The sequence below is a fragment of the Centruroides vittatus genome, unplaced genomic scaffold (genome assembly GCF_030686945.1).
Source record: "Centruroides vittatus isolate TY-2023 unplaced genomic scaffold, ASM3068694v2 contig_367, whole genome shotgun sequence".
NCBI lineage: Eukaryota > Metazoa > Arthropoda > Arachnida > Scorpiones > Buthidae > Centruroides > Centruroides vittatus.
The window spans coordinates 596,256-616,978 of NW_027122190.1; the positions used below are offsets into that span (position 1 = coordinate 596,256).

At 30.5% G+C, this 20,723-nt stretch overlaps 2 protein-coding genes across 2 annotated transcripts; both read left to right on the forward strand.

Annotated features, from left to right (window-relative positions):
• Positions 1-20,216, forward strand: RpS2 (ribosomal protein S2). The gene is made up of 5 exons (XM_067270288.1): positions 1-67; positions 12,364-12,586; positions 13,667-13,948; positions 14,029-14,188; positions 19,996-20,216. The coding sequence occupies exons 2-5, from the start codon at positions 12,365-12,367 to the stop codon at positions 20,157-20,159; spliced, it is 828 nt and encodes a 275-aa protein (XP_067126389.1). The 5' UTR covers positions 1-67; position 12,364; the 3' UTR covers positions 20,160-20,216.
• Positions 4,109-5,886, forward strand: Ddx56 (putative ATP-dependent RNA helicase DDX56). The gene has a single exon (XM_067270286.1). The coding sequence runs from the start codon at positions 4,259-4,261 to the stop codon at positions 5,882-5,884; it is 1,626 nt and encodes a 541-aa protein (XP_067126387.1). The 5' UTR covers positions 4,109-4,258; the 3' UTR covers positions 5,885-5,886.
• Positions 20,217-20,723: the final 507 nt, after the last annotated feature.

Here is a 20,723-nt window from a genome sequence, read left to right on the forward strand (position 1 = left end):
ATTTAGCCGTGCGTCATTTCACATTTCCCATAATTCCGTTCTTCAGTTATTAGGAAGAAGGTTAAACGTAAGTGCTAGTTTCAATCTTTTTCAATCCTTAATTTATTTAATACGTTTTCTTATTTGTGTAGTAGAAATATAATCTTTTGAAGTTGTAGTGTTGATTTAAATTACAATTTTGTGAAATTACAGTGAATATTTGGGTTTTTGTACAGTTTTATAATTGTCTGTGTTACACGTGGCATGTTACGAGATATAGTTATGATCCACATTATCCCCATAAATTTTTACCTAATTGATTTTTATAATTAACGTAAAATTTCCCTAAATTAAAGTATAATTCTTCAACAGTTAATAACATAAAAATTTACAAGACAAAGAACATTTCTGTATTGAGTGAACAATAGCCATTTTAATTTGAATGTGTACTAAAATACACGATTTTCTAAATGTAATGTGCATTTGTAAATTTACATATGTAAATATGCATGTGTAAAGGATACATATTCATTTTTGAATAAGACAGTGATAAATTAAATGATAAGTTTGCCTGCATGACTTCACAAATTTGATTTCTTGTAGAAGTATCCTTTAGGTTATTATTTAGGTAATAAAGATTCCAAAATCTTTGAAATTCAGTAAGAAAATGTTAAGGTTTTAAATGTTTTTCAAATGTTTTATTCTAATGGTAACTTGATTGATTTATATGTAAAGTGCCAATTAGTAGAGTGAACTTGGTCTTTGTATGGCTGCATTTAGCAGACTCAGCAGTTCTGGAGTTGTTGAGTAATTTTCTTGCTGAATGCCCTCTGCAGTAGTGCTGTTTAGGAACATGTTTGATATTTTGACATCACATTTAGTAGTGCCTTTTGTTTATGCTACCTATTGCTACCTGAAACTGACCAATGATGGTTACTTTTTGTTCCAACGCATACATCATTCATTGTTCAACAGATGTAACTATGTAACAGCTACTGATTGAAACACCTTTGCTCAGTTACATCTGTTGACTTTGTTGAATGCAGCCATTTACAATTTTTAAAAGGATAATTTCATAAATTAATCTTCTAAGATTTTATGAAATAAGTACAGTTGTTCTAGTAGCTTATGTCTGGAGACAAATCGAATGAGCAATTTATTAGCTGGCACAATACAATCGATGCATCTATCCACTTGTTTTATGTATTTTTGATCTTAATGCCAACTTGCTTTTTTGTAGTTAATTTGTACAGTGATGGGGTTTGGTGTCAATGATTGGTTTAAGGTAATCAAAAATGGACTATCTTTCCATAATAAGGCTAAGTTAATAATGATGATGATGATGATATGACCTGGCTACCTCTAAACAAATTATCTCGTGATAATTATTAAAATTTTCAGATGGCCTAACTGCCTACTTCTAGACAAATTACTTTGTATCTAATAATTATTAACTTATTGCCTTTATTATAATCAATAATTTGGCAGATTGTCTGGTTTTAAGGTACCAGTTTTAATTTGAATTAGTGGAGTTTTTATATATGTTATGGACAAAGTGATTAATATGGGCATTATGAATGACCAACAAAATTGGGCATTGTAATAAATTTAATGACCAGTCAATTTGATAAATTAATCAATATTTATCAGACTGCTCCCTTTTTTGGTCATTATTCATAATGCCCGATTAATCACTTTGTTCGTAACATATATACCAAGTTGGAATAAGGTAATGATCGATATAACAGGGATTTTCTGTATTTATATATTTGGACTTAAACTTTTAACTTGTATACATTGCTTTGGAGCAATGGAGATTGATTTTACAATAGATCAATATATAATAATTTCTAGTAACATGAGTGTTACAATTTACTAAAATTATACCTATTTTTCCCATGAACTTTATTTCAAGTCTTAGAAAAAATTCTGGGTAAAGGAGTAAGTAAAAAAAATTTTCAGAACATTTGTGGTTAAAAATTATTTTTGCATCACATTGAAAAAATAAAATACAACTTTCACGTTATCTTTGTTAATATATTCAAAGTACAGTCAAACCTGTTTTTATGCGCTCTTTTTATGTGCGATTTTTATTTGTGCGATTTTTTTAATGCGAATTTTTAATTTGTGCGGTATAGTTGGCGACTAGTCTCGTGCGATTCGTCATGTCTCACGTTGACTTATTATAGCTAAATAAACTTATTATAGCATAAATGCACTTATTATAGTAATAATATTGCATGAATATGCGAAAAATGAAATAATTTACTTTTTAAGTCAACAAAACACCACCTGGACAAAAATATGTAAAACAGACGATAGACCAGACGATGCAGTCAAGTGCTGACATCTGTTGCCAATAAATTCTATTTCGTACGGTTTTGAGTTATTTTCTATGTGAGACTTTTTTTTATGCGGTCCCTGTTGACCGCATAAAAAAATTATTTTTTAAAATTGTGTTGCGAAAACTATTATTTACAGCCATTCGTGAAGTTTCGTGAGATTTTTTTAATGCGTTTTTTTTAATGCGGTCCCTATCCCCCGCATAAAAACAGGTTTGACTGTATAATATGAACCATCATCTTTAGTATTCATGAATGCATTACTGATTGATTTTTTTTTTTTTTTTTTTTTTTTTTCTAAATTTTAAAATATCATCATTTTTGTAATGGTGATATTTTGCATTCATGTGACATTTAAATTTTCTAATACTGTTCTGAATGTTAAATTTAACCTTGAGATTTGAATATGTTACTTAGAATATCACTTCGTTTACTTTTGCTGTGGTAAAATCTTGATATTTATAATGTAATCAATAGGTTTAAATGATCGTTTCAGTTTAAGCTTGTACTGTATAAGAAAATAATTTTAGAACAGTTGACATACAGTTGTCTATATATAGTTCTAATGAAACATGATTTTAAGTCACTTTTGATGAGTAGATAGCCTGTTTTTAGTCAGTGTTGTTAATGGTTAAGATGTGACAATTGTCATGCTAATAAAATTGCTATAAAGAAAATTATTTATAAAATTGTTTTTAAAAAAGAATTGGTACTTTTTGGTTAATGGGATGCCAGGTGATATGCATGGCAACAGGTAAGATTCAAGCTCTGGATGAGTTTCACACCACCTCAGAATTGTTGGCCCTTTGCATGATATTTGTCTCCAAAGGTCAGTTTTTAACATGTATCAGTACTGCCAATTCTACATGCTTTGCAATGTAGGTGTGTGTGTGTGTGTGTTTGCTCTCTCTCGCACCTCAGTGCCAGACCCCCACACCCTCTAAAACTGTGTATAATCAAGTATTCCACAGTCAAGTGGGCTACTCGAAGCTAGAACAGTCACGTGGCTAAATTGTTAAATGCAATAGTCTTCTGGCGTTCCGTTAACCAAAAAGAACCAAAGAATTTTATAAATAATGTCAACAAATGTTTGAGACATTCCAATTTGTAATTTCAAATTGTATAATTTGAAACCTAAAGCAAGTTTATAAAATAAATCAAAAATGTCTGTTCCACAAACACCACTTTCTGGAAAATTGTGTATGGTGTGCATTTCATTTCATGTTAATTGCTATAAAGTGAATTTTTACAACTAACATAATTATATACATAAAAAATGATACTCCCGGCTTGACTGCAATATTGCACTTTGCTTACACATAACAATAATATTTTGTACACTGAGGACTGAGTGACTATTCCACAATTAAACCTTAAACGGAAAAAAATTTACAAAATCATTAAATGATTCAACTTTTTAATATGATAGAAACTATTATAAGACCACCAATCATATATCAGCTTGTAATTCATTATAAGGCAGAGCCATTTCCTGTATATTGCAGTGACTACTACTGTACTTCTACTTAATTAGAACTGTTGCATGCTAAATGCAGCCATTAGTGTAGGGCACTTACAAACAGTTAACACTTCCTATCTTAGACATGATATCAGTGTTAATGTATAAATTGTTTAATTTTCTTAATGTATTTATAATACTATAATTGCTTTACTTAAAAGTAATTGTATATAAGATTAATAGAAATTTTACACTTTCAAATTAAGTTGAAAATCTCATTAGACTAGTAATAAACATTTCATTTTAAAACTTCAAGATGGATGTATGTATTCATCAGTTGCTTATCTTGCAGTTATATGCCATAAGGGAAATATGAGCTCTGGCAGTGTGTTGTAGTTTTAATATTTGTTGTATGAGAAATTAATTAATCTTCAGTTCCTTATGTTAGACTTTCCTGTCTTGCAGGAAAACTCAAAAAATGACAGATAAAATTGGTTTTCATGAAATGAATCTGGACGATAGAATTTTGCAGTCTATTGCAACTCTCGGATGGCACGAACCGACTTTAGTTCAAGAAAAAGCGATCCCTTTGGCTCTAGAAGGAAAGGATATTCTTGCAAGGGCGAGGACTGGATCTGGAAAGACTGCAGCATTCGTTATACCGGTAATTCAGAAAATATTGACAAAGAAACAGGTGTGTAAAGAACAAATTGTTAGAACGCTTATTCTTGTTCCGACTAAGGAACTTTCGAAGCAAATGTGTAGAAATGTTCAGGAACTTTGTAAGTTTTGTTCAAGAGATGTTCGTTGTGTTGATATTTCTGGCCAAGTTGATATAAATGCACAAAAACCTATTCTTATGGAGAAACCTGATATTATAGTTGGAACGCCTAGTAGAGTGTTAGCACATTTACAGGCGAAGAATTTAATTTTAAAGGATAGTTTGGAAACTCTTATTATTGATGAAGCAGATTTAGTATTTTCTTTTGGTTACGAAAAAGATGTAGAAGAGATAAAGAAGTTTCTCCCAGAAATTTATCAAGCATTTATGATGTCTGCGACCCTTACGGCAGATGTCAAAGCATTGAAGAAAATGGTGTTGCAAAATGCAGTAACTTTAAAGCTAGAAGAGCCCGAATTACCTCAGATGATGCAACTGACGCAGTATCACATAAAATGCGAAGATGAGGAGAAATTTGTTTTGATGTATGCTTTATTAAAGCTAAAGTTGATTCTTGGAAAGTCAATAGTTTTTGTGAATTCTGTGGACAGATGTTACAGATTGAAGTTATTTTTAGAGCAGTTTGGAATTAATTGTTGTGTATTAAATTCTGAATTGCCAGTAAGTTCTAGATGTCATATTGTTTCTCAGTTTAATGAAGGAGTTTACAATATAATTATTGCTTCAGATGATAAGCTCTGTGAAGAGATGAAAGAAAAGAAGAAGAAAGTTAAAAGGATAAAAAGAGATAAAGAATATGGCATATCAAGAGGAATAGATTTCCAGTTTGTGTCAAATGTTATAAACTTTGATTTTCCTCCAAATGTGGATGCCTACATTCATAGAGTTGGAAGGACTGCTCGAGGAGATAACAAAGGTACTGCAGTCTCTTTCATTAGTATTAAAGAAATGCCATTAATGGCAGAAGTTGAAAAATATTTTCGTGAAAATCAAGGCGAGGATGTCCAAACAATTCTTAAACCTTACAACTTTAAAATGGAAGAAATAGAGGGTTTTCGATATCGAGCTAGAGATGCGTTAAGAGCCGTAACCAGAATTGCAATAAGAGAAGCACGTCTGAAAGAAATCAAAAAGGAAATTCTTAATTCCCAGAAATTGAAATGCTACTTTGAGGATAATCCGAGGGATCTCCAGCTTCTTCGACATGACAAAGCTCTACACATCGTTAAACATCAAGAGCATTTGAAACACATTCCCGATTATATTGTTCCTCCTACCTTACAAAACATAGTAAGACACGACGAAAGAAATAAAAGAAAGAAAGAGAAACAGAAAAGTAATCTGGAACAAAAAACAATAAGCAAATCGGCTAAACGGTTTAAGAAACGTCAGAAAGATCCGTTGAAAAGTTTCAAATGTTAATTGCAAATCGATCATAATTAATAAATTTAATTTTCATGTTAAAGTGTATGTATTTAATGTGTTTTATGTATATTATCATTTACTTATTTAATAAAGTTAATTTTTTTTTTTTGTGATGATGTATTTAGTTTGATTTCATGTTAGAGTACAGAATTTACAATAACATATTATATAACATAAGCACATTTTGTACTGATTTTGTAATTAATTAATAATGCAGTGTTCAGTAATGATCATTTACTGAACACGAATTTTTAATATAAATGTAATTTTGTATTTTAAAATATGTTTGCAAAATAATTTATATTGTCGATTATCGGAATACATTTAGTGAACTTTTTCTGGTTTTATGTTTCAAAAACTTGACAAGTTTCCAGTAAAATATAGTCTATAATTATTTAGCATTCATGAATGGAAATTGAATTAGATTGTCAAATGAATATTATAACAATGAGGATAATTTTCACACAGAAAAAAGAAATGAGTTTTTTATAGTTTAGCGAGTAAAATTCCGTCAAAATGGATAAGAAAAAAATTCAGATTGAGAATGTGAGTATGGAGATATTTACATATAAATGTAAATGATTATAAAAAGAAAATGATAAATTTGAAAATTCAGATTAAAGAAAATTTTGAATAGCATTATTGTTCAGCTTAGAAATGATAAATTAATTTTATGTCAATAATATATAATTATACGCTAAACGTATAATTGACTAATTGTGTAGTCGAAATAAAGTTTTTTCATTTAATCACACTAACACCAAAAATCCATCACTGTAAACTCTTTTTATTTAGAATATTTAAAGTATGTTTATTCTAGTATTGGCAGAATATTTTTAAGAACGATCAGATTGTACAATGTTGTATTAGTAATTGTAAATTTTGGATTTAAAAAGTTAGTTTCACATTGTCAGAGTTCAGTATATCTTGCTATATATTGTAAAATTACTAATTACAGTAAGACCTCACTTAACACTGCCTCGATTAATGTTGATTCAATATAACGTTGTCTGCTTGAAGCCTAAAAAATGCTCAAAATTTACGCTGGCTCAAATTAACACAGCGTTTTATTGATTCATATGTAATATGATTATTTCGAAACATGAACCGATTAGCAAAAGGTGGCAATTTGCTGTAGCCTTAAATCTACGTTTTGTGCAATTTTGGAAAGAATATAACATCACGGATGCCGTAGGAAATATTGACTTCACTTGGCAAGAATTAACTGATAAATGCATGAACAAAGTGTGGAAGAAGTTATGGCTGAAGGTATCCAAGAATTCTCAACGAGAAGAGCCTATTGCTGTATCGTTGGGTTGACCAAATTGTCAACTTAATCAATACCGGAGATGTAGATGAGCAGGATATTGAGGAGTTACTGCAGGTTTCTGGTGAGAGCCTTACTAACAACAATCTTCAAGAACTGGCAGAACAAGGAATTCATGTATAACTGGAAAATAGAGATTCTGAAAATGAAGTACCCGAAGAACTTGCTACAGATTTCCTTAACAGTAACGATAACTGAAAATGTTTATCAAATTGTAGCGAATAATCAGATTTTGAAGGGAGTGCAAAAGCAAGACGAGACGTTTTGGATGCAATCTCCTGGTACTGACATTTGCTTAAGGAAAGAAAAAGAAAGTGACAAATGAAACTACATGACTTTATCACAAAAAACAAGAATTCCAGAAGAGCCAGGATCTTCATCACAAAAAATGAACTTTATATTTCTGTGTGCATATGTTTGTTATTTAACATATATTATTATGCAAATTAATATAAAAATAACTTAAAATTATAGTAAAATTTGCTTATTTTTGGTTGCATGTTCCCCTTTCTCTATTTACTCTGTTAAAATGACCTCGTGTAATGCTGTTTTGCTTAGTGTTTGTCATCTAGGAACACATCCTCTGCGTTAAGTGGGGTTTTACTGTATTTTAATATAAATAGAATCCACTAGATCTAATGTATATTTCTGTTCCTACAATGACTCAAAAAAGTCTACCTACAGCAGTTAAAAATTTTTTAAATGTCCATTGATATTTGTTACTTCCATTTTTTTGTGTGTTTAATAAATTGCCTGATATGTTTTTGAATATATAAACTTTTTTAAACAATGAGCATTGTACAAAAACATAAAACAAACCCATTTACAAAATGCATGCCAAACAAGTCTGCATACAAATAGATTCTTTCCCGAACTCTCACCCCAAAATACCTCTAAAAGTTCAAATTTATTCATTACTAGCCATTATACATTACAAAAATTAGGCCCATTTTGTGACTGTTTTTTGTTCTTACTAAATTTACACTATTTTCTTTATCATGTAAAGAAAATACTGACACTGAAATATGGATGTGAATTGTCACTAAATATGCATCAATTAATAATTACACTGTAATGAAGAAAAAAACTTAATGAGATAGGAAATATATTGGAAATCAACAGACAATGTACTTGAAGTCTGGATTGGCATCACAAAAATATTAACACCTTGAAAAGAATAAAAATTTATAAAGAAGAATAAACTCAACAACATTTATCATATGTCATTCCAGTAATGGTTTGATTCTTACCAAATTCATAATAATAAAAATTCCAAAAATATAAGGAAATAACAAAATATATACAAATAACTTCTTAATATTGTAAAACAACCAGTCATTAAGTGATAAATGACTACAAATACAATACTAACAATACAATAAATAAAATTACTAAGTGGTGATGTATTGTAGTAAATTGTAATTTTTGAGTTTTCAATCACAATACACAAAATAAAGAATCAAATGTATGTAATAAGTCTATTGCAGTTCAACCTAACATTAATCATTAAAGAAACAAATGATTTTTAAATTAAAAAATGTCCATGCAAATGTTAGTTTTGTAATAAGACAGATGATAAAAACGACCATTTTATATTACCAAAAATCTTATGTAGATGTGTGTATTTGCATTGTTAATTTCCAAAGAATTTATTATAATAATATCTGTCTTATTAATCCAGTCTTGTAATTATGGATTTTGCATTTAAACATTTGTTCTAAAAAAATATTTCTGATGTTGTTTCTAGTGCAAATTTTAATACATATTGCCCCAACAGTTTTAATGAAGTAAAGGATACATAGAAAAGCTCAAAGTTTAGTTTAATTATACTTGTCTCTTCCCTCCTAGTGATCTGTCAGCTATTTATTTAGCTGTGAATATCTTTCCATTTTTGTAACCTCCAATAGCTCTATATAACTCCCCTGCAGTTGTCTTGGATGCTTTGCCTGGTACTTTTTTCTCTCTATCCTGTTAAGGATTTAAGTTTTGACAGTATACACTGCATTACGAAGGGCCAATTATATCACTTTTATGATCCTTTCCTTTAAATTTTAGAAGACAGCATGTTTATATTGCATGCCATTGCTGTTCTTTTCCTTATTTCTTTTGCATCTCATGTCTACTGTTAATCTATCCCAGGTATTTCAAAATGGTTATCCTGCTTTACCGTTCTTCCATCAATCAAAGTGTTATACTCCGTTCACACTCAATCCACGACTTACTTCGATCTCGATTTACCTACAATCTGGATTGTGACTGTCGCCAGTCGAACGTTGTGCCATTCGCACATGTAACTTGCTTGAGAATAACCCGGCTATTGTAAGCGATGATAAAACTGGCATAACTACTCGGTAAGTCACAAACACCAACACACAAAATGGAAGTTTTGATTAGAAATAAATACTTTTTCTTGCCATATATCTAATAATAGACAAATGTCATCGTCTCTCCAAACATATTTTTTATTTCTTTGCCGATAGCCCGACATGTGTTCTGTAGCCATCTTGTATTTTCTCACGCGCGTGGGATTGTGGGATCTCTTATGACTGGATCTAGTTTCAAGAACTCTCTCGATTCAATTGTGATTGAACCTCGTTTCAGTCGAGATTGAAACAGTCGAGGGTGTTTGCACCAAGGCATAGTTGCCGACCTTGATCACAATCTAGATTGAAATGCTTGGTGCGAACGGGGTATTACTCTCTTTATTAAGTTTCAAAAATCCTGCAAAGGTTATCATGCAACTTTTTTAACATTTATTTTTATCCTATTTCCTTTCTGCTGTTTTATATATTTCCTGAATCATACACTCCGCGACAAAAGTATAACCCACCCCCCTAATTTTTTCATATCTGATAAAGAATTATAGTTATATTAATATATTACTAATACACAAAATTTGGGTGTTAGTAAGTTTATTATACTACCAATACATTATTTATTAAATGCATAATTAACCAAATACAAATGATATTGAGTTTTGCAGTGCGACAAAAGTATAACCCAGGTAATGAAATTTAAATAAAAATTCGAGAAAAATATAACAAACAATAATCATTCATATAGATTAATATTTAGTAGATCCACCACTTTTACTTATCACCTCAATCATTCGGTCCGGTAAACTGTCATATAGCTTTTTAATTATGTCTTGATTTATATTTTGCCACTCGTCAACTATCACCTTCTTTAACTCTTCAACAGAAGTAAATTGTCTTGATCCACGATAGACAGCTCGTGATAAATTTCCCCAACAATTCTCAATTATGTTCAAGTCAGGAGAATACGCTGGCCATTCAAGAACTTGAATATTTTTTTTCAGTAAAGTAGTCTCTAACTACCTTTGCACGATGGATACTGGCATTATCTTGTTGAAAAATGAAATTAGGACCAGCAATTCGCATTGCATGAGAGTTAATTTGCTCGTTTATTACTTCTGTATATCGTTTACTATTTATTTTTCCAGAACAGAACTTAATATCCATTTTACCTGAGTATCCAATACCAGACCATATCATTACACTACCACCTCCGGCTTGTCGACGGCTCAATATAAAATTATCTTTTCTTAAATCGTGAAAATAGTAATTAAAACCATCAGGTCCATCTAAATTGAACTTCTTTTCATCAGAAAAAATAACTTTTCGCCACTTTTTTTTTCCATTGAACATGATCTTTTGCAAATTGTAATCTAACTACTTTATGTTTATTAGACAACGGCGGTTTTTTTGTTAATTTCTTACGTTTTAAATGTTCACACTCACGTATAATACGTTGAACATTCCTTAAATTCGTATCAACACCAGCCTCCGCTGCGATTTGTCTTGCGGTAAGCGTAGAATTGGACGCAACTCTTAAAATTGATCTTCTTTCTCGTGGTGTAGTTGCTCTCGGTCGACCTGTCCTTTTTTTCTTACCATAGTTTTCGGGATCTTTTAAAAAATTTTGCACAACACGATGACTTCTGTTGATGATTTTTGCAATTTTGACCTTAGAATAATTTTCAGAATGTAATTTTTTAATTATATCAATTTCAGTTTCGTTTAAGTGTTTTCCCCGTGGCATTTTAAATAAAAAATAGACAATTATTAACTTAAACAATTTATTTATGCGTAAAAACTTACGAGTGACACGAAACAAGTATAAACATGAATTGACATGTCCAGTGCACCGAGCTGCTTGAGCCAATGAGACGAATGGGTTATACTTTTGTCGCGCTATCAAACCAATAACTTTGCCGCTGCGTAACAAAGCAACATCGGAACGTAACTATATATATATATACCATAGTTCTAGAATCAAGTGAACAATGCTGGCGCGTTAGGAATTTATTTACTTATATTTAGTTTTACCGTAAATATAAAAAATTAGAGGGGTGGGTTATACTATTGTCGCGGAGTGTAGCTGCTAGTCTTCAAACTGTCCACCATGATTGTCTGATCAGATGTAAATTTCATTAAATTTATGATTCTCCTTTATTTGCGTTTATGTATATCCCAGATAATACATCTCTATCAGAATGCTTTCGGCAAAAGCATTGAATAGTTCAGACAAAAGAAGCATCTCTAATGTCACTTTCTTTTCCAACTATATCAATTAGTTCATCATTCAGCCTTCTGTCCACAATATCAGTTGATGATCAATTTAATAATTCACTCGGACATCAATTTTTTCAAAATTGGAAACAGTTTATCATAGATGAATGCATCATTTTACTTCACTTCTGCCATCTATTAAAGAATTTTGAAAGTTGTTTCTCATCAACTTTACTCCAGTATGAGCTCTAAATTATAATCAACACAATCACAACACTGTATGGAATTCATTATTACATTACAACCACCAATTTAGCCACCAAATTCATAATAATTGGAAATATCAGCCTTCTTTACACAAGTAAAAGGTTTTTGACTTGGTGACCAAGCCTATTATTGAAAAATGCTACATAACAAATTTGATGTCCATTACTTTATTCATAGCTTAATAATTAGTTTCTTCACGTTTGGAAAATTAAAATGTGTCTAATTAATAGAAATTATTTAGACATTGAATTGTCAATAGGAAATATCTACTTTTCTGATCAGATGTGTAAGATATTTGTTTTTGATTAATAAAAATTTAATTTTGATCATTACGACATGTTGAATTTCAGAATGGCGGACACAGCTCCAGCCGGTAGAGGTGGATTTCGAGGTGGTTTTGGATCCGGTGGACGTGGGAGAGGCCGCGGTAGAGGTCGTGGCAGAGGAAGAGGACGTGGGAGAGGAAAAGAAGGCGAAAAAGAATGGGTGCCGGTCACCAAATTGGGTCGTCTTGTGAAAGATGGAAAAATTAAGCAGTTGGAAGATATCTATCTGTTCTCTTTGCCAATCAAGGTAAGTTATTAAGTCTAGTCTATGTAGTGATTTTTAGAGTCTACATGTATGTTCTAGAATAGTGTCTGTTGTCCACAAATGTCATTTTTTTAAGTTCAGATTAGTATTATACACTGGTTTATTCAGAACATTGTTAAATAGTATCCAATTCACTGCCATGACACCACATTAGTCTAATCTAGATTATTTTTCACAGTACAGTCTGTTCATCATTGTGAATTAATGTGTGCTAGTGGCTGTAATAGCTGTTTGCAGGGTTTTTCTTATTCTTTCTGCTCTGTGATAAAAGGTTTGATAAAATGGGTTTGATAAAAGGTACTCACCTTTTATCAAACCCATTGTGGGCCAGGTGGTGGGGAACTGGAGCCTGACATGTGGGACCAACCATTTGTGAAAATTCCTGGGGATTTTTGACTCTATGTTTGATCCTGGGCAGTTGTGGATACAAGGAGAGGGCTGTGGGGTTTAAGTCCTAATTGACACACACACACACACAAAATTAAAATTTCTGATCAAACTTTCAAAACATTTATGATAGCAAATATGGTTCATTCAACAATCCATAATACAATTGTTGGGCATATATAAACAAAAAGTACTTATTATTTGGATATTTTTAATTTTGAGTTAACTCTGGGTACTTTTGGATCCATCATTGATCCTTGGTCCTTCCAGAGTGGTTAGGCTGATGAGCTAACTGCCTTGGTCATCTGGTTGTCCAAAGTTTGATAAAACCACATTATGAAAAGTTTTATGAAGGTTAAATATTTACTAAAGTACTTGGGACATCAGTAATTTATTTGCAGTTTACATGACACCAACACTTGTTGCTAGACATCACATAATTAATCTAGAAACTAGTCTAGGCACTATCCAAACGATTGTACTTCAGTGTATGCAGTAGACCTAGAGATTAAAGTGTCATGGTGTAGATTCACCTTTAGAGCAAGTTTATTTTATACTTGAATAGAATGCAATTCTAGTAAATAATGATGTGTTACTAAATGTCCAACAGTTGTTAGCAAATTATTTCAAAACTTATAAAAAGTCTATTATGTATGATGGTGATTTTTTTTCCAGGAATTTGAAATTATTGATTTCTTTTTGGGATCCTCATTAAAAGATGAGGTATTGAAGATTATGCCTGTTCAGAAACAGACTAGAGCCGGTCAACGAACAAGATTTAAAGCTTTTGTAGCTATTGGCGATTCTAATGGGCATGTTGGTCTTGGAGTGAAGTGTTCCAAAGAAGTAGCCACTGCCATTCGTGGAGCTATTATTTTGGCCAAATTATCTGTTATTCCAGTGCGTAGAGGATACTGGGGAAATAAAATCGGCAAGCCTCATACCGTCCCTTGCAAAGTAAATTTTATTTTATTTTTATAGACTTATTTTTTTTTAATATTACTTATTTTAGTTATTAAATTGAAATTGTTTTTTAGGTAACTGGAAAATGTGGAAGTGTTTTGGTGAGATTGATTCCAGCACCTAGAGGAACAGGAATTGTTTCTGCTCCAGTCCCAAAAAAATTGTTGACCATGGCTGGTATTGAAGATTGTTATACATCTGCTAGAGGATCAACTGCCACTTTGGGAAACTTTGGTATGTATGCTTTCTATATTATAATAATCAACTAACATTTTACACGTATGTTGTATTATACATCTTAAAAGTTTGCCAAATACAAATGATAGACAACCAATAAAAGTGCAAAGTTTTACTGCTTATACGTTTACTTTCCTTTAGTTTTTTAATACTTAATTGCATATTAAGGAGAGTCAGGAATAAGTTTTCATAGAAGAACTTTGCAGGAAACATTCAATAACAGAGTGAATTGTGGCAGAACAGTAACAAGGTTGTTCTGGGAGATGCCTAGTGGTCAAGATTTGTACTTTTGGCACTGTTGTTGTTTTATATAAGTCTGATAAATTAGGTCATGTTAAAATGAAAATGACTAATATTTAGTTTAGCTGAAAGCTAGTTGTGGATGAGGCCGACATTCCATTTTTACTTAAAAATTTATTTATCAAACACAGAAATTTATACAAGTTTTCAAATATTTTTTGACGGCATCTCTATTTTCCCTTTTTTTATAAGAAAATAATAATTTAATTAACAAGTTTTAAACAAATCTAAAGCATTTAAGTTGAAGCATTATTTTATATTAATTTATATGTTGTTTGTCATGACAGTTGGAAATGTACAGTAATCATTAACATGAGATACATTGCAGACAAAAATTAATCTATATACATGACATATATTTGTAATATAGGACCCATCTTGCACGTGATGTCCACTTTTAGAATTAAATTTCTATTTTATATATATACCTAATTTGTTTTTACATGAACTTTTTTAAACGATTTTGATTTAACACAATTTTAAAAAAGTAATTTGTGAAGTATGATCTTAATGAGGAATGAGTTTATTTCAACGTGATCTGAAATCATTAATGTCGTCTTATAGAGAATTATATAAAGGCCTAGCCACAATACAAACCCATCTATTAATAACTGAATTCATTCATGAAACCACTGTAACATCAGCACCATAGGACATTACTGCTGATAATGTTAGTTTGCAGAAAGAACTTCACCTGTGGATGAAAAACATGATAAAAGCATTTTTAGTGATTGCACATGATTGAAATATCACTGCTAACATATCTGTTTAGTGTCAGAAAGTGACAATGAATAAAATCTTATGTATAACTCACATTACATATTTTGCCCAATTTTTGTTCATTAATTCTTTTTTTTGTTTTTCAAATCGAAATTTATGTTCCTATAATTATTTATCTGCAATGTATATAAAATAAAATTTGATAACATGCAAAAAAAATAAGATTCTAACAAGATTGTTTTTATATGGTTTATTTCATTATTTTTGTTGATTTATTAGGTTTAACCTGCCAATTTTCCATATATACAATATATTTTATTTTATTTTTTTAATGTATTTCTGGGAACCAATCTATCATTTAAAAACAGAATTAGGTGTATATGTAGATAGTAACCTACTTTTAAAATTTATTCTTCTACCTAAATATAGGCATTCCCTGCTCAACGCACACAATCCATTTCTGAAAATCAGATGTTCTGTAGGAACATAATTAACCAACTTGGCCATCTGGCTGGTTCTATAAGTCATCAGCCTGCTGCACTGAGGAAGTTTGGATTGAATTTAAGGTGGCCATAAAAAAGCTCAAATTTCTTGGGTGTGGTCTGTTCTGGATATACAGGGTCCCATTTCTCATCACCAGTTGTCCTAGTTGTGGGCCTGGTAAAAAATCCATGTAAAAAACAGGTCCATTTAGTTACCATATGATGGGAAGAGTCAAGAAAAAAAATCTGCATAATTTTTATTTTACATGTAAAAAGTATAATGTATTTAGTGTCAAAATTTATTGGAAGATTTTAGTTTATCTATGGACATAAACTAAAAACTTCCAATAAATTTTGAAAAATAACTAAAACAATATGTATTAGATACAGTTTGTGCACACACATGCTCAGGAGTGAAATGGAGTCTCAAAGGCATGAAAGCACCTTATTTACATTTAAAATTTCCAAAAAATCTGAAAAAGTTTATACCTTATGAACTTAGATGACATGCAATTGACACCTTTTACTAAACAAATAGTTTTTGCAGAAAAACATGCTGTGGTCAGACCCTACATGACTACCTAATGTAAGCTATTTTTTACATAAAAAGTTACTAGCAATGTAGCTGTAGTTTGATTTTACGATGTCTCAAAGTCGTTCCAGTATTACAGCCAATGTTTGTGCACATCTTAATGCTTAAAATTTTTTATATTTTATTTATTTATATTTTAAGATATCTTATTCTGTTTTTTCAATTAATTCATATGTAATTTTTATAGTAAAATTTAAAAAAACCATTGTATTTAAAGTAAAATGTTTTTTTAAGCAGGATTGACTATTAAAAAGTTAATTATAAAATTTAAGGAGTAAGACTGTACAGAAATAATTGTTTATAAGTAAAGAAAACCCTTCTACAAATATAACAAAATAATTTTATGGTTAGAATTAGAGGCCAGATATTTACTGTTTTATAGATCAGAAATCTTATTTTCTTTTTGTTTACTCTTTGATGGGTGTAGTAGCACGGATCTTATTTTTTGTCTCCATTACAGCAATACACTTTTTCCATCCTTGTCTTTCACGTAAGACACTTCAACTTCATTCACATAAGAAACTGAAGTCATAGGTATGATTTAATACTACTTTGAGCACTATTCAAGTCTTTGTCATTTCAAACATGTTCAGATTTACTTTCATAATCACTTTCTAAAATTTTTTGACACTTAGGTTGTCTTCACTTTCATCTTCTGTAGTTTTTTGGCATTTCACTCCTCCTCTTCTGAAACATCTTGAAGAATGCGAGGCATGTCTTCTAGTCAGATGAACCTATAAAAATATACTTGCAATTAAAAACATAAAAGTTGTACAAATCAATTGTAAAAAGAAACCAATCTATATAAACCTCTTCAAAAAATATATATATAATAATTTATCAATTATTCATGATATAAAAATTAATGTTTGCTTTTATTCAAAAATAAATATTAACTTAATTCTTAATGTTTACTAACAAAAGTAAGGTAAAAATATTAAAAAAATTTAAAGGATTACTTACATATTTTTTACACATTCACCCTAACACAAGCAAGTGCAATATGTACCGAAAACAGATTGTGTATGTTTCTTCTGAAGAAAAGCAACTGTTTTCTGAGACCAAAACACTCCTTATGGTTGTATTGTTTAGTGCACTCATTCCTTCAAAAATACACCTACTCTTAGGGTGCGACTATGCAGATGCGAATTTAGAGCGAGCGAGAAGTTGCGAGCAATTTAGTTTTCGCAGAGGAAAAACATGCACAAGTGAGAAGCAAGGAATAATGATGGAAAGAGCGAATTTCTGGTTCTCGCACATATCTAACAGGTTTTGATATTTATCGCGTCTCGCCTCTTCTCGCTACATATTCTCATTTGCTCGGAAAATTTGCTCACTTGCGTCTGCATAGTCGCACCCTTAAGCTGATAACTTGCACTTGGAATTGGTGAGGTAAAGGAAAAAATATTGTTCTGAGGATGAGGTCATGCCTGATGAAATGATAATGTAGAGATTTACATCAAAGCATATGTATGAAGCTGAAAACTAGAAAGTGATTATAATAAACATGTGCAAACAACCAGTAATCCAGTATGAAAGTAAATTTATAACTAACAATAAATTTATAAATAACATTTTTGATGGGTTTTAGAAACCATTTTCAGGTTTTTAGTACTGCAAATAGAACAGAACTTAAAATATATATTGGAAATTGTTAATTCCATATAGAATGTCACATATCACCTGTACTGAAAACCTGAAGATGGTTGCTAGATGATTGAAAATGTTTATTTTAATAATAAATTGTTACTTTCATACTGGTTACTTGTATGCTGTTTTTGTTTGTATGAAGCTGATTGGTGCTTAAACAAAATTATACATAACTAATGGATGAATATATCAATATTTATGTATTATCATTTAACGTTTTATCAAAACTTTTTTTCAGAAAATATTCTGCAGATATTATGTAGTAGAATTCAACTGTGTTTTAAAAAAGCAATTTAAAATTGCCATTAATATTTTAGTTCGATTGTAGCATAATTGTATTTCTGTTATTTCAAATTGAAGATCTAGATATTATCAATGGGGTGATGATTTAGTGCTACTTTTAACTTACAAATTAGTACAAAGCTTTATATATTAGAAATTATTATTATTAGAGATAGGCAAGTACAGTAAGACTCTGCCATTCATGACATATTGTAAGACCTTTCCATAAACCTAAATTAGCAGTGACTGTGCACCTCCATATAAATACAAACATTTTTTGAAGCAGTTTGCACATAAGATTTTATAAAAATGTAGTATTACTTATATACAAGTATACCTCACCTTATGTTGGTAATTGGTTCTGGGAGAGGCGACTTAAGTCAAATTTACTTTTCACTAGGCTAAATCACAAATAACCATTCCCAGTTCTGTATTTTATTTATTAATGCATTTTTAATAATGTATGGTTAATAAGAATCTATTTTAAGCTTACAAACAAATTACTTTTTTCTGTAAAACTAAAATTTATCTAAATTTACGAATACATGTACAGTACGTACATACTTGTAAATGTACATGTTTACAATTTGGCAATGTTTACAGTACATCATGGACTCTTTATTTGTTAATGTGGTTTGCTCTAAAACATTATAAAATAAAATGATTCTGTAAGGTTAAATAACAAACACTGTTATTAAAATTATTTTACAATAGCAGAAAATAAACTAATTTACGTGAAATTTACCGATAAAGACTGCTAAATAAGACAACAACACAAGAGTCACAGATGTTTTATATTTCGTTCTCTAGGATTTATGATGTACAGTATTAACCTTACTGTAAATGTACATATTTTAATATAATTTTATATACTTTTATTCTTATTTATTGTATAGTAACATGATTTTGTAGTTATTATGACTTCAATATTTGGACAGATGTAAAGTCGAATAAAGGGATTTAAACTTAATTTTTTATTATTTTTATATATATATATTTATTTTTGACAAACGGCGTATAATCGAGAACGACTTAACTCAAAACGATGTAACTCAAGGTATACCTGTATATACAAATTCTCTTCACTAAACAAGTCAAATTTAAATCATGGTATCTAACTTAAAAGGATTGAGGTGTTTAAACAGAGTGGGCATTTGAAAGTCCATAGCTTGGCAAAAACATGGAACGATATAGTAATAAACACAGAATCCAACTGCTTAGCATCTGGTTATATCAATGTCAGTGATTTTGTGGCCAATGTAGTCTACATAATAAAGAACACAAATGTTCACTTAGCTGATGTGTTTGCTCAAGTACACAGATTGGTTGCTAGTGTATCACAGACTGGTGCCAGTCTGTGATCATTAGCACAAGACTGGAGCTATTGTTGTGCACCATCCTCTATATTTTAGTTTTTAAAGATTTTTCTAAATTGAATACAGACAGATAATACATAGCAGAGGTTGTGTGTTAATGTATTTCGGTGTTGTGCAACTTACCCCAAGTTTTTTTTGGCATGACAGTAATTGTGAATGTTACTAAAATTGCAGTACAGATTAATAGAAATCATTAAAATAAATGTATTGTTTATTTTCATATCTTACTTTTTAGATTAAAAGTAAATTATTTATAAAATTTTTGAGCTATAATTAAAAAAACAACTAATTTAGCAACTTATCGACAATACACAAAATGAATTTTGGCCATATTAATGAAATAATTATTTCTTTTAACACAATATAATTAATGCAATTTTTGTGTTTTGTTTTTTATTTTAGCTAAAGCTACCTATCTGGCAATTCAGAAAACCTACAGTTACCTGACTCCAGATCTGTGGAAGGAAACCGTACTGACCAAATCTCCTTACCAGGAATTCACCGACCATCTGATGATTAATCACCGATCTGTTGGCGGCGCCCCGCGTCAAGAAACCACAGACTGATTTGGTCCATTGTGAAACGTCGAAGACTTTCCGCAAATAAATTGATTTAAAATAAAATGGTTTGGTAGTTCCATTTTCACATATGTATATATGTGCATTTAAGGTGTTAGTGCTTAATATCCATAGTAGTAGGTACATTGATGTCAAATGGAAACAGTATTTTTAAGAATGCCTTAACACAGTATTTGTCATATGTGTGACTTTAGTTTTATAGGATATTACATTTAAAGCATCATTGGTTTGTGAAGATATAAATTTAAAAAATGACTAAAGTTAGAGATTTATTTTAAATAGAATAATAATGATGACCCATTGCTTAAAAGCCTTCATGAAACATATTTAGAAACAGGTAATGTATTGCCAATTTTCAACTGTGGAAAGCTGCTGAAGTTGCAGTAGATCTGTGAAAGATTTTGTGATTACTCTAAATGTTGATCATTCCATTAATTGCCATATCTTTTGATGTTTCAATCAATGGCAGATTCTTCAAATGATCTGCTTGTTTATCATAATAAAAACTAAAAAATTTATGGGGTAGAGTTAGGAAAATTAAGTATAGTTCGT